Genomic DNA, 14,973 nt, shown 5'->3' on the forward strand with positions numbered 1-14,973 from the left:
ACAACTAGAGAAAGCCCGTGCGCAGCAACGAAGACCCAGCACAGTCAAAAATAAATTTAAAAAAAAAAAAAAAAGAATCCAGGCTCTGATTGCTGAACAGAGTTGGGTTTGAATTCTAGCTCTGACCTTACGGGCACGTTACTCAACTCTGCTGAGCTTGAGTCGCCTCACCTGTGAAATGAAGGCAACGTCAGGACCTGCACTGTAAATTTTCTGAAATTAAAGACGAGGTAAGGTAATGTATTAAGGTTTGTCATTGTCACCTCTTGGAAGTCCTGTCTACAATGACAATACTACAAATGAATTTACTACATGTGACTGCTCTTTCTGCCTCCTCTCCACCCCACTGTGGCAAACTCTAGGCTCGAATTCCACAGAGGGCTAGATATCGCTCCCGCAGGAAGACTATGCTTGCATATTTAATTACAGCTCTGGGACAACAGAGTCACTGGATTATAAAAGTGAGAGATTAACTTGATATGTTTATAGGCTTTACCTTGATCTATTTTGTTAAAACAAGTTTTTAGGATTTTTAAATGCTTTATGTTCAGTTTACATCATTTGCTCCTTATTCTCAAATTTTAAAATAACACCAAAATCCAAAAGAAAAACTTGATTTCAAAGAAAAGTTAAGATAAGATTGCACACAAATGGTTTCCATAATTGGGGGGTGGACAGGGAGGCTTCCAAACCTCCTGTGTTTTCTAATCTATGTAGAAGCCAGATATCTATTTATAATAATTTTTTTTTTTTTTGCTACGCAGGCCTCTCACTGTCGTGGCCTCTCCCTTTGCGGAGCACAGGCTCCGGACACGCAGGCTCAGCAGCCATGGCTCACAGGCCCAGCCGCTCCGCGGCATGTGGGATCTTCCCGGACTGGGGCACGAACCCATGTCCCCTGCATCGGCAGGCAGACTCTCAACCACTGTGCCACCAAGGAAGCCCCAGATATCCATTTTTAAATACAACGCTGCTTAACATTTTTATTTCTTAGGACTCTTAAGGGTGTACCAAATTTGATATTTCTGACTAGAAATAGTGGGCCTGATTTCATCTTGCAGCATTTATTGGACTCAACGGGCATACCATCAAGACTTTCTTATTTCCAAACAATATATGCATATATTTTAAAGGTAGACTTCTCAACCCCGAAGAGATCTTTAGCAGTAGTGGCATCTGAAAACAACAAATGTACTTTACTCAAGAGGCAGAAAACAGGAAGGGTGATTAGAAACATGAAGCAAAACGGGTACCGTGGGAAAGAAGTCAGGGATTACGAAAAGCAGAAGCTACTGTGATGGTATGAGGCTGCCCAATTCACCCTCTGTAAATTACTTTTCGGGAAGCAGATATTTGTTGAAGATCTTCCATCCTCTCTCCACTTAAACAGAAGAACGGACAAGCCCCCCAACCCCGCCCCCGCCGGATGAACAGACCCTCCAGCACCTCTGAAGGGGAGTCCAGTGCGCGGCGCGGCGTGGCACGTACCTGCTGCATGGTGGGGGAGTGTAAGGCGGGCTGGACCTGCATGGGGAGCTGGGTCCCAAGGGGCTGCTGCATGTTGAGATGCTGGTGAAGAGGGGGGCTGATCTGGAGGGGAGGAGCGGGGGACACGGCCATGTTTGCTATAGAGACAGTCACTGGCATTTGGTTATTGGCCTTGGGGGCTATGCTCCTGGGGAGACTGGGATGCATGGTGGTTAGGTGAGGGTTCATGCCTGGTTGTTGGTGATAGTGAGAACTTAGGTACAGAGCTGAGTGGGCCTGGCCGGGCCCAGGGAACACTGACGGAGGCTTCGAATTGATCAGCTGCGGAGGCTGAGGTGTCTTCACGTCAACAGGTTCGCTGTAGCTCTGTGGAGGAACAAACAAGAGCAGAGTCAAGAGACGGACACACGGGTGTTGCTTTTCCTTAGGAAGATGCTCTGTGAGTTCACTCGTGAACGTTCACGTAAATCAACACCTGTTACTACTCGACTCTCAAAAACTCCTCCTTCATCATTTGCCACGTGACTCTATGCAAGTCTGAGCTCATTTCACCTCTTTTATAAAATCTAAAACAACGTATGATGACATTTTTGTTTCTTTGCTTAAATGCTAAGCTCTAATTTGGTGACTTTTCTCATCATCCAAAGAGAGATAAAAAGATGAGGGGTGGGGTGGATGCCACCAGTGCCCTAATAGGAATTACCAGCCAGTGTGGCTCACTTGGAAAGGAAGTCACTTCTGGAGTTCTTCTGTTGATTGTATGTTTAGTTTTTTATTTTTCCTTTTTATATTCTCAAAGAGCCTTGACATAGATATTTGCACAAAGAAACAAAGTTGGTTGATGGAACTGGATAAGGAAGAAAAGAGTTCAAAAATACCTTTCTGAAGTCATATAAAACCACATTAATATATCTTCAAAGTAACCATAGAACACATTTTGATTTTTTAAAGAGTTGGTGATGAATTATCCTCAATAATGAACTGGATAAAAATAATCTCTCTTAGAAATTTTAGACTCCATCATAAGTTAATATAATTTTGCCCTAACTTTTTTCACACCTTCACATGGTCATTTCCTAATAATCTTTTTTTTTTTTTTTTTTTTTTTGCGGTACGCGGGCCTCTCTCTGTTGTGGCCTCTCCCACTGTGGAGCACAGGCTCCAGATGCGCAGGCTCAGCGGCCATGGTTCACGGGACCAGCCGCTCCGCTGCATGTGGGATCTTCCCGGACCGGGGCACGAACCCGTGTCCCCTGCATCAGCAGGCGGACTCTCAACCACTGCGCCACCAGGGAAGCCCCCTAATAATCTTTTAATTGACTTAAAACTATACATTTCAGTGGAAGCTGAAAAGCGTCAAGAATGAACCCCAAAGCATTTCTTCTTGGGCATGAACCTGCCTACTTCTGGTGAGAGGAAGAGGCTGATAAACAAATGGTGAAAGGTGAAACCAGCTGGAGAAAGAAAATGCTGAAATGTCCTTCTGGAGAAAAAAGTCACTTGGTCAAAACAAGGTCTTGAGGATGCATCTGTGCCCTTGTTCTGTGACCTTGATGTCATGCTTCTTCCGCTGATAAGTCAGCACGAGCTTCTTGTTACCCAGAACTGTAGGGCCTTCCTGGGCTCCCCTTGCTGGGTCTCTGCACAGCACTGTGGACAGACGGGCACGTTCACGAGTCCGGCTCATCATGCACAGTGCCATGAGACTCCGCGTGGGAACTTCATTGCACAAGGCAGCCAGCAACGCAACTCATTTCCTCCCAACAGTGTAGGAAAACTGAGTGGGAGCCACAGTAAGAACAGTGCTGCATGTGTGCTGAGCGGAGGAGGCCAGGCTGGGGTGAGCACTGGTGGCCTCACATACTCTCCCTATAGGACGGACACAACTGCCATCTCTAAAAACATGTCAGCCATGGAGATGCGGGGTCCTGTGAGACTCTATTTTACTCCAGGCAGCGTAGATAGTAAGGTGAACCCTAAAGAACTCAAGCTCCCCAAAGAATCCTCTCATTATAATGTTTTTCTCTGTGTTAGTAGTGATGCAGATTTTCTGAAATAGGAATAGACATTCAGACTCCCTACTTTCTGCATTAACATGAAAGAGGTCAAAAACTCTTCACAAAAATTTTCAGGGGGAGGCTTTAGACCAAAGAAGCTTTATGAAATGTAGTACCTAAAAGATGCTTTCAATTAAAAAAAAAAAAAAAAACTTAAGTCATTTTCTTTTTTTTGGTTCCATTTAAAAATTCTTATTGTTGATGTGCAGAGCAGTGAACAATTCAAGGAAAAGGTCAAATGGGTTAACTCAGGCTGTGTAAACAGTGACTAGCTTTACATCAGAATAACAGGTACTGCGGTGATATGCCTCAAACGTCATTCCATATATGCCAAGAAGATTATGTGCTTTTTGTGTGTCTGTGTGTTTAAGTCACGAGGCAAAGTGTTTTCACTGTGTTTGCATTCCCTCTTCTTTGACCTAGCACAGAAGGGCTAATTTCATATTTAGTTACATACTACATCAACTTCATATAGGAAAGGAACAATTACACAATGACCAGATAGCTACAAAAATTAATACATGTTAGTGTGTCTTCTTTTTGGCCTTAGAGTTGCTTTAATTTAAACAGAAGAAAAATCACTCACAAATCCCATACTGTCAATACTATAAAATCTATGTAGTTGTAAAATGTTTTCACTTTGTATTTCTGTAGCCAATAATCACATCATTATCTAGTGATATGGCACACACAGAGAGCAGTAGATAGGTAGCCTGAGCTTGTATGTACACATGTGTGTGTACGGGAACACAACATGACAGGTTGAGATATGATCATACGATCATCCCAGGAATTCCAACAAGGTAATTAAAAATATATTTAAATTAAACAAACCTAAAGGGATATACTTATGCTACACTTAGAAATCACTGATTTTAGTGGGTACAGATGCTTAGCAAGTAGTTGGGATGGCTTCATGGGCCAGAAGCCAGTCCTAGCAAGCAGCTCTAGGGACAATAACCACTTTGCCCCCCACTGACACAGTTTCCAAGTTGTATTAGAGGGGGTTTGTGGAAACATAAATGTCCTTAAAGAACAAGTTTCCATGACAAAATATGCGTGGGAAGAGCACTGGGCCACATCAGGTTAAGAGGGGGCCTCTCCTGCAGGACTTGTCAGAGTCTTGAGTGTGTTAAGGTACACTGTGAATCTCCAAGGGACCATCACAGAAGTCTTTCCTCAGTGGCCATTTCACTGAAATAGTCTTCAATGGAAAACACTGGTTCAGAAGAAGAATTAATAAATTACACATGCATATTTAAAATGACAAATAGAACATACATTTCAATTTAAATAGTCATATTTCTTGCCTCAAATAAACTAACTTGTATTGCCCCCAAATGCATATATAAATTACATCCATCCAGGTGTAAAACAAAAATTATCCTTTGTTTCATGTTTACTGGAATACTATCTGCATAGAGAATTTCATACTCTAGGCCAAGGACAGTGACACCACTTCCTGAAGGAATTAGGAAGTCAGGAACTTCTCAGCTATAGCCTGGAAGAGCTAAGGCGTGGATACATTAAGACAAATTCAAAATAAACCATGAACCAAATTCTCCTGAATTCCACTTTCTAAATAAAAACATGCGGTCTGATGTATAGTTAGATGATAGATAGATGTAGAGATAGAGATACAGACAGATAGATACAGAAACAGACAGTAACCTACTTGAGGTACTTTACTGCCAACCTTGAGAAGACTCTCCTCATGGTAACTAAACACAAAACATTTTGTCTATCCAGCCGTTAGTCTGTCGTTTGTCTTCTCAATTCTAAAGCATGTAGAGATCAGTACTGTTAAACCTATTTTGAAATAGTAGTAGTTTTTAATCACTAGAAGGACTATAATGAAGTCAAATTAAACAGATTTCCAAAACCAAGGATTTAGACAACACTTGAAACAATTTTTAACACACAGAGAGAAAGAGTTTTTGGGAAGTTACATATTTTCTCTGTATTTTCGAAGTCGTTGAATATGACAAGATAAATAATAACACATCTAGCTACGTGCCTAGACATGGCAGGCACTCCACTGGGGGTTCTCTCCCTGCATTCTCTCTTCACCATGATGTCCTGCACCAACAGGAAAGTTTTTTTTTTTTTTTCCTGGCTGTGCAGCTTGCAGGATCTTAGTTCCCCCACCAGGGACTGAACCTGGACCCCGGCAGTGAGAGCACTGAATCCTAACCACTGGACCACCAGGGAATTCCCAGGAAAGGATTTTTTTAAAGGTCGGGACTGGAATCTTGTGTGTCCCATGCATCTGACACAGTGCCAAGTATAGAGAAGACAAATATGTTTGTTGAGTGACTGAGTGACTGTTCTTTAACAATACCGCAAGCAGTCACTGCTGCCCTGGCTGATATTCCTGACAAGACATTCTGTTCCTCTTCCTAAGGGGTATAAGGAAAGATCTGAAATCTTTGAAAACCCACAGGGTATCAGATTGATCTTCATTCTCTGCTCTCATCATGAACCACACCCTTCCAGAAGAAATGAGAAATTATAACCCTTAGCTTTGCCCTTTGGTTAGGTACCATGTGCTTTGTTCCCCACTGGATCTTGGGTGGATGGCGGGAAGCAGGGAAGCTTACCGCGTTTCATCCATATTTTGAGAATTTGTATCTTTATGTAGAGATTCATTCACTTAGAAAGGGAAAAAAACCTGCTTCTAGCTTCACTTCTGATGAATTCTTAATCAGACTAATACAACAGACCACCTATTAATTACAGAGATATTTTATTGTTTTGGAAGATAGGCAGAACAAGTTCATTTTCCATAGCAAAGTGTCATGAATTCACAGCAAAGCGTCATGACTAAATGGAAATATGAAGAAATCATAAGCTTAATATCCTCTCACCGTCATTTTCTTCCAATTAAACTATGAAAGCAAGGCTACTATTTTGCAAATAATTACATTGCATATGAAGATCTCTATACCTTCCATTCAGAAACTAGAATTACTTTCTCATACAGTCTAAATCATTTAAATTTGTTTCTAATCTCAAACGCATTAACCACATTTATTTAGTGGTGTGTGCTTTGTGTCGGTCACCTGCCAAATAGGACCCTATCAGTGTATACACAACTGAAAATCCACCCTCGAATGTGACATTTTCATGGGATGAATGTGTATTTGCTATTGGTTTATAAGCTCTATTTCCTCTCTTCTTTTGGGCCCCTGATTCTAAAGGATGTTTTCTATAAGCAAAATGGAATGTGTGTGTGGGGGGCTCAATGAAGACCTTTTGGGTCTTTTCAGTAGTCTTTCACAAAGGATACGACTCTATAAACATTAAGGTACTTCTTATTAATCAAGTTGTTGATTGTCCAAGATAGTTTCAATCCCATTTACTTTGTATAATGAAGATAATACTGCATAGTCTATAAATGCTCCCTTTCTGGGATGGTAAGTGCTATAAAAATGAAAGATTGACAAAGCAATTGTTATTTAAAACAGCAAAGTATAAACACAAGACATAAAGCTCAGTGGAAATAACAATATAGGAGGCGCTGAACCAAATCAGATTAATAGTTCATCTAATTTGATTCTTGTTTCCAGTGCTGACCAATACTTGATGCATTGGAAATTAAACAAAATGTATGCATCTACTCAACTGTGTATTGTTACTTTTGGAAGGAAAATTCTTCTTGGTACTTGCAGGTGATTAGCTTACACCCTGAAGCATGAGATTTTATTATCTTTAAATCACGATCTGGGCTTACAGAGCTGCAAATTTTATGTTAACAGTCATAAAATGATCCATCCTATTTTCATATTCAGACTAAGTATTGTCTCAATAGCTCTCTACAGCGTGAATTCTATAAGTTACTTTCATCCTGTAAAAAGAAATCATTTGTTTCAAATTTACTATCCTTTAATTGAACTGAGAATTGTGTTTCTTTACTATTGGTCATGGCAACAGAGAACTTACTAAATTTAGTTCAACACTGTCCTATACTGTACATTATAAAAAGCTTCCATCAGCCTCTGTAAGTTTCGGCACCCCAGCTCAAGGTAGAGACAAAATCTCATATTTGATGTGTGACCTTAAAGTCATGAATCTGATTACTTATACTGAACATACAGGAACATGTTCATCCAAACACTGTCTCTTTCCAGGCTGGCACTTCTGAGCAGCTGTACGCTTATTTCAATAATGCTGCTTTTACTTGGAATACTTGGGAACTTCCGTACAGGATTTTCTTCAGTGCCTGTGGGACATCCCTTTACATATCCTCAGACAACTCTTTGTCTTTTGGTAGTGAATTTGATTTTTGGAAACAGCTAATAGTCACTTGAAGCTAAGTCTGTTGGATGTATATGGGTGATGTTTGGGGAAAAGAATGAGGTGTGAAAACCATGTGACAGTGTTGACTTGCTAAGGTGGCTCATAAACTTTTGCGGAGTGCGGTTCTAAAAGAGGAGCTGCCAAAGCCTTCTGAACTCTGGGGCAATAATAACGTAAGTTTGTAGCCACCCAAGGTGAGTCCTTTGAATGCAACACTCATTTTGGGAATATGAATTCTGGTCTATGCGGTAAGATAAAGCTAGTTCCCGTTGCTTTAAAGTTATACATTGCTTTCAACATAATTTAGGCTCGTGTCTAGGAATTCCTGAGTCTATGGAAAAACTGTATTTCCTTAAGGTTTACCTAACAGTCCAACCCAAAATGATCTGAAATAGCATGTAAAACCGCTCCAGCTCAGAAACCGTAGGCTCCACAATGGCATATATTCTTGACCCTCAAACTATTCGTAGGCTCCCTCAACTAAAGGCTCATAAAGACATTTCAATTAAGGAACCCGTGTAGGTGATTGTTTTAAATGTCTAGATCATTTTTTATCTTTATAAAAGAATATATGTATGAAGCAAGTTTTTCTTGTTTTAATGCCACTTTAAAAGTTTCTTTGTATCAAAGCAGCCTTGCAGACATTGAGAATATGATCCAGCTATATTGCGAATCATATACAAAACTCTCCTAGTTCTTTGTGCACCTATCAATAACGTTAATCATAAAATTGATAGTAATAATAATTGCTGGTATTAAGTGCTCTCCTGTGTTCAAGATCCTGAACCATGCAGTTTATATAGAGTTTCCTATTTTATTTTAATGGAAACCTAATGATGTAGGTCCTATTATCTTCTCTGTTTAACACATTAGAAAATTGAGACTTTAAATAGCTGAATAACGTGCATAAAAGCAAGCAGTTAGGAAGTGAGAAACCTGGAATTTGAACCCAGATGGAGCTGCCCCGAGGGCGTGGGGACGTTTCTGACCCCTGAGGACTCGTTTCGAGTGACACTGGTGGTGCGTTAAAGGTTTTTAATGCTTCCCTTGGTGCCTGGGGAAGCACAGGTGCTGAAGACGCCTTCAAGATATTCTCCAAACCTTATTTATAAACCTTTGCTTCCCACTGTTAAATTTCTCAATGGAAAGAAACTGTTTGCCTAAATAATCCAAGAGTTTGGTAATGCTTCCTGTTCAGATTAAATTCCTCTAGGGTAACATGGTGTCTCCATTCTTGTTCTGGATTCAGAGAAAACGGAGCACAAGGAACCAATGCCCATGCCTGACACCCATCATGGGGTGAACAGGCCCACACCTGTGTTTTTCAGGCTTAGTAATGTCAAATCCACTCTTCTCTGCTACTATCTCCTGCCCTCCCTTTTCAGTTGCTTTATGACTCTTTCCTCTGCAATCTCTCCAACTTCCCTCTTTAAATCATAGAGTCTAAAACTGAACAGGTTAGTTTTTCCAGGTCTTACCCGGGCTGTGTTTGCAGCTACCAGTGCTCCCTTTCCCGTGTCCTTCACTGCGTGTGTGTTTCCACGACAGAGGGGCTGTGCTGGGCGGGTCTGTCACCGAGCGGATCTAACCCTGGGTGGGTCTGTCACTGGCTCCACGTGACTAGGTAAAGCACGTGCACAGCTGAACAGCAAGGCACAGAACAAGGCTTCCTAAATATTCCGCAGGTCCCAGCATTCTCTGAGGGTCTTGGGCCGGCCTCTGGTGGAAGGGAGGGGCAGGCTTCTACCCTCATCCTCAGCCTCATTTAAACGAGAACACCTTGACTCTTGGCTGTCTAACACGTAAGAGTTGGCACAGAATTTTACTGAGGATAAGAAGAGGCCGTAGTGCTAAAGATATAAAAACCGACAGTCACCCAGGGTAGAGAGAAGCCTACAAGCTTTGGAACCGGAGAGCGAGGACTGTGAGTTCTCCCTCTGCTACCACCAGCCTCTCCTTCCTCTCTTAGACTCTCCAAGTCACTTTGTCTCTGTGCCTAGAGACTGTCTAGAAAATGGGGCTAAATCTCACTTTGTAGGGTTATTGTGATGATGAGTAGAAATATATGTAAAATGCCAAGCACAGCGTGGGACACACAGAAGCTACTCGATGGCAAAGTGCCATTTGTATTTGTCTTGTTACTGAAAAAAATTCGGTGTCCAGCTGAGAGTGTGTCTGTATTGTCATTTTCAAGTACAAAGGTTAGAATATTCTACTACGATTGAGCTTTTTTATTTTGGGTTAATTTCAATTTTACTCGGGTCTGAAGTCATGTTAATTAATATGCCGGGTTAGATGGTATATAATTCATTTAAGCTAAAATGTAATTGAAAGGAGAGGTGCATTGTTAATCCTATGACTCAGTCTCTTGGATGGAGCCAATATTCACTGGCTGCTTCTATTTCTTGTTTATGTTCTGTAAGAAACAGCTAATTTTAGAGTAGTGAGAAGCAGTTACTTTTAGAGTACAGTTTCAAACCTCTCAAGTATCACGAAACACTCTGATCTGTTGTGCTCAGCTTTGGGCTCTCAGCACCAAGTCCTGTGCCTGATGTGGAAAAGGTGCTGTGCAGCTCTGGCTGGGATGCAGACTAGGGCCTGGAGTGGAAGCAGTGAGAAGTAGCCGACTTGACGTGGTTACACTTTAGCGAGGGCAAGAGCTGTTGGCCCAGGGATACAAGGCCTTATTGGATGAAACACATTTGCATAGAAAACTGGTACCAAAATACGTAGCTCTGGAGGAGTAAATCAAAATTGCCAGTGAGAACTTAGGGAACCGGACACAGAGCTTTGGCTAATACAGTATTTCACTGACAAAAGTGACCTTAGGAAACCATCAACAAAACAAAAAGACAAACTGTGGAATGGGAGAAAATGTTTGCAAATGATGAAACCAACAAGGGGTTAATCTCCAAAATACACAAACAGCTCATACAACGCAATATCAAAAAACCAAACAATCCAGTCAAAAAATGGGCAGAAGACCTAAATAGACATTTCTCCAAAGAAGACATACAGATGGCCAAGAGGCACATGAAAAGATGCTCAACATGGCTGATTATTAGAGAAACGCAAATCAAAACTACAATGAGGTATCACCTCACGTGGGTCAGAATGGCCATCATCAAAAAGTCTACAAATAACAAATGCTAGAGAGGGTGTGAAGAAAAGGGAACCTTCCTACACTGTTGGTGGGAATGTAAATCAGTGCAGCCATCATGGTAAACAATAGGGAAGTTCCTTAAAAAACTAAAAATAGAGCTACCATACAATCCAGCAGTCCCACTCCTGGGCATATATCTGGAAAAGATGAAAACTCTAACTAAAAAAGATACATGCACCCCAATGTTCACAGCAGCACTGTTTACAAAAGCCAAGACACGGAAACAACCCAAATGCCCATCAACAGATGACTGGTTTAAGAAGATGTGGTATATATATACATATATATATATATATATGTATATATCATGGAATATTACTCAGCCATAAAAAGAATGAAATACTGCCATTTGCAGCAACATGGATGGACCTAGAGATTGTCATACTAAGTGGAATCAGTTAGAGAAAGACAAATACTAAATGATATCACTTGTAAGTGGAATCTAAAAATAATAAAATGAATCTAATATATATAAAACAGAAACAGACTCACAGACATAGAAAACAAACTTTGGGGAAAGGGGAAAGAAAGCGGGGGCCAGGGGGATAAATTAGGAATATGGGAATAACAGATACAAACTACTATACATAAAATAGATAAGCAGCAAGGATCTGCTATGTAGAACAGGGAACTACACTTACTATCTTGTGATAACCTATAATAGAAAGTAATCTGACAAATATATACAACTGAATCACTTTGCTATACACCTGAAACTAACACAATACTGTAAATAAACTACTTTAAGTGGGCTTAGAAGAGAGAAGGTCGATGCTCCATCCTGACTTCTGGGGCAGGGGATTAGGGAAGCAGGTCGAGCGCCCTGTCAGGACCTGGGGACAGCACGGCCCAGCACAAGGACTGAGGGAGTGGGAGGTCAACACAGGGCTTGGGCACTTGTTGCCTATGTGATACTTTTCCTCTTCAGTGAAATGTTGACAATCAAGCCTACTTTGAGGGGTAAGGTATGGGGAGTGAGGGAAGTCATTCACATAAAGTTATCTTTTAAAATATAAATCCGATCACGCCATTCCCCTACTGGAACCCATTCAGTGGCGTCCCTTTGTACAGAAAATGAAACCCAGCTCCTTTCCCCGTCCTGCAAGGCCTTCGTGACTTGGCCGCTGCCCATCTTCCCAGCTTCATCTCAAACCACACTCCCCTGTTGGCTCAGCTCCAGCCACACTGACCATTTCTCCATCCAAGAAGGTATTTTTGTCCCCCGAGCCTGCATTTGCTGCACTGCCTGCTCAGCTCTGTCCCAGGCTCTCTGGGTCCTGCAAGCTCCTGTCTTTCTTTGCTCTCAGCTCCAGGGTCATATCTTCAAAGAGGAGTCAGCAGACCACCCTATCAGATGCCTTCCTTGATTTCCCAGAAGGCTTCGATTCACAAAGATCTTGGTCATTCATTAACTTATGCTTTCACTAGTGGTCTCCCCGGATTGAAGAGAAAGTTCTTTAAGTGCAGAGGACACACCTGCCAGTACTCCACTGCGTCCTCCAAGCCTGGCCCAGCGCTCGGCACAGATCACATGCCCAGGGAAATTCACCAAATGAACACATGAACGGGTGAATGGAGAAGATGGAGCTCGGCTGTCACATTGTGGTTGCCTGGATTGGTGACTGTTATTACCATGTAGCATTTATGATTGCACCTTTAGATCTTACAGAATAGGGAAATAATTTATAACATACTAAAAAAAAGTATAACAGAAAAATATATGTGTAAACATGAATGGCTGCTATTTTCCTTGTGATAATTTTAAATGGAAAAGCAATGGATTTTTATATATGTTTCTGTGTGCAATCAGCGGATAGGCTGGTAAATTTGCTGCACGTGTCTGCAAGGTTATACTGCAAATATCCCATTCACATACAACATCAGAAGACCATTTTTCTAACCTGGAGAGGGTGTTTATAACTATGCTTCATTCTGTATACATACAATAGATAGTTGTACATAAATAAGACATTCAACAGCTCCAGCAAAATCCCTGCTGCCAAAGAGAAGAAAAACGTCAGAGTAAGCTATAAAGAAAGTGCTTGGTTTTTTTTAAATGTAGAAATGGCAATTCGCAGCATTTATACAAATTGCCGTATACTGAGGGTTGCAACTCTGAGAATGAATAGTAAGAAAAGTTGCAGCTAAGAGCAAATCTGAGGACACTTGTTTTGAAAGTAAAGCTTAGTCAGTATTATAGCATTCTGGCAATCTGCATAACATTAAACAGAGCGCTTTGTATTGGGATTGACACTTCATGTATTGATTTTCTCATATGTAAAATGTTCTGACTAAAACTTCTATTTAAAATGCTCAAGAAGAAACTTATCTTGGATGAAATAAGAAGAATTCATATGCCCCCTTACATCTTGGGCATATTAATCTGAATAATACCAAGTAACTATACAACCCAATTGTTGGATGGATCTAATATTTTGCACCTTGTTTTTTTGCTATAATTTTACATACATGCTGTGAATTCTATAAATATACAGAAATGTGTGACGGTATCAGCAGAAAATATAAACAGCTTCAAAAGGAGTTAGAAAAATTAGAAAGTGTGAGATCCATAGTGAGTTAGTACAGATGAGCTAGGAATTTTAAGGTTAAATAATAAATATTAAGTTTTCCCACAATGGCATACCTTAGAAGTGGAATGCAAAGTTGCATTAGACCAACAGTGTACCGAAATTTCTTATGCATTTGTATTTTGTGCTCCTTTTTCTTCTCTGTATCATATATTCAGTATATGTTTTCCCCAAGAAAAACTAACTTATATAATTACTTTAGAGTTGTTGGAAGGGGAGTGGATATTTGTGGATAAAATAGAAAGTATTTTCATGGGTGAATGGAATGAAGTCCAGAGCCCCACCCGCACTGAGCTGGGTACCAGTCACATCTGGACTTAAGATGCCACAGTGTCCTGTCCTCACAGCTTCAGCCCTGTCTCTGAGGTTACCTGCCTGAGAAATCTATAAAAGGAAATACAGCTTTAATAATCCAACACCAAACAGAGTTAACTCTTGAGTCTTTATACCAGCAAGGGCTCGTATTTGAGAGATTCTAAAGCGTAAACTATTTTAGTGGTGTTTTCATTTTCAAATGAAATAGATGCATTTTTTTCATTTGTTCGTTTGTTTTGGTAGGCTTACATTCTGATGTTGTTGTAATGAGGCTAGGATTAAAGACAGTTGGCATCTCCTCAGCAAAGACCAATGGGATGGGGTCAGGGTGGAGGGCAATTTAAGCGTGGAACATGGTGAAACAGAAAGTTGGTTAGGGATTAAGAATGCACTGTGACTAACCCACAAAATCAGTAATCCACAGGTGGGCAATAGTACACAAAAGGATGGATGGAATGACACCAGAGGATGTTGTTCTGGTCCTCTAGGTATGAACAAATATTTTCATAACATATAGCTTTGTTTAGGATTTACTTTTTCTTCTTCAGCAAAGGAGATTGTGCAGAAATGCTAAAGTAATCTTTTATGCTTTCACATGACCATCAGAGTCTGCAATGAGATGGCCACAATCCATCCCAATACCACATGGTTGCATGTTACCTTGGATACCAGGCTGGCTCTGTATGCTGCTAGTTGCTTCAGGTACTCCTTCTTTGCAGCCTCTGTTTTCTTTTTATAAACCTGTAACAACAGAGAGTCTGAAATTAGAAAGTGCATCTGCTTTTGTTTCCAGAGAAGTACAGTGCAGAATGATAACTGTGTGTGTTCACACACACACACACACACACACACACACACACACACACACAAATAATAACATACATCTCCCCAAAGATCGTGTTTTCTTACTGAAACAAGTTTTTAAGAAGTATGGCAAGAGATTAGATAAGAAAAAGATTAGCTATAGTAAAATTTTCCATTTTCCATAAAGCATATGTACAGATTTATCTGGGGTACTTTGACAGTGGAGGTAGTTGGCTTACTATTGATGAAGGTTCCTGGG

The 14,973-nt window shown here is 40.7% G+C and overlaps 1 protein-coding gene across 2 annotated transcripts in view; it reads right to left on the bottom strand.

The window, feature by feature from the left end:
- TOX (thymocyte selection associated high mobility group box) overlaps positions 1–14,973 on the bottom strand; it is a 297,838-nt gene that overhangs the window by 7,846 nt on the left and 275,019 nt on the right. For both annotated transcript variants that reach the window (XM_081258280.1, XM_081258279.1), the window contains 2 exons: positions 14,571–14,651; positions 1,489–1,854 (listed from right to left, as the gene is read on the bottom strand). In XM_081258280.1, the coding sequence (XP_081114406.1) occupies positions 1,489–1,854; positions 14,571–14,651 (447 nt within the window). The remainder of the gene's footprint in view (positions 1–1,488; positions 1,855–14,570; positions 14,652–14,973) is intronic.

This window comes from Mesoplodon bidens, assembly GCF_964165515.1.
Source record: "Mesoplodon bidens genome assembly, chromosome: 16".
In the NCBI taxonomy this organism is placed as follows: domain Eukaryota; kingdom Metazoa; phylum Chordata; class Mammalia; order Artiodactyla; family Ziphiidae; genus Mesoplodon; species Mesoplodon bidens.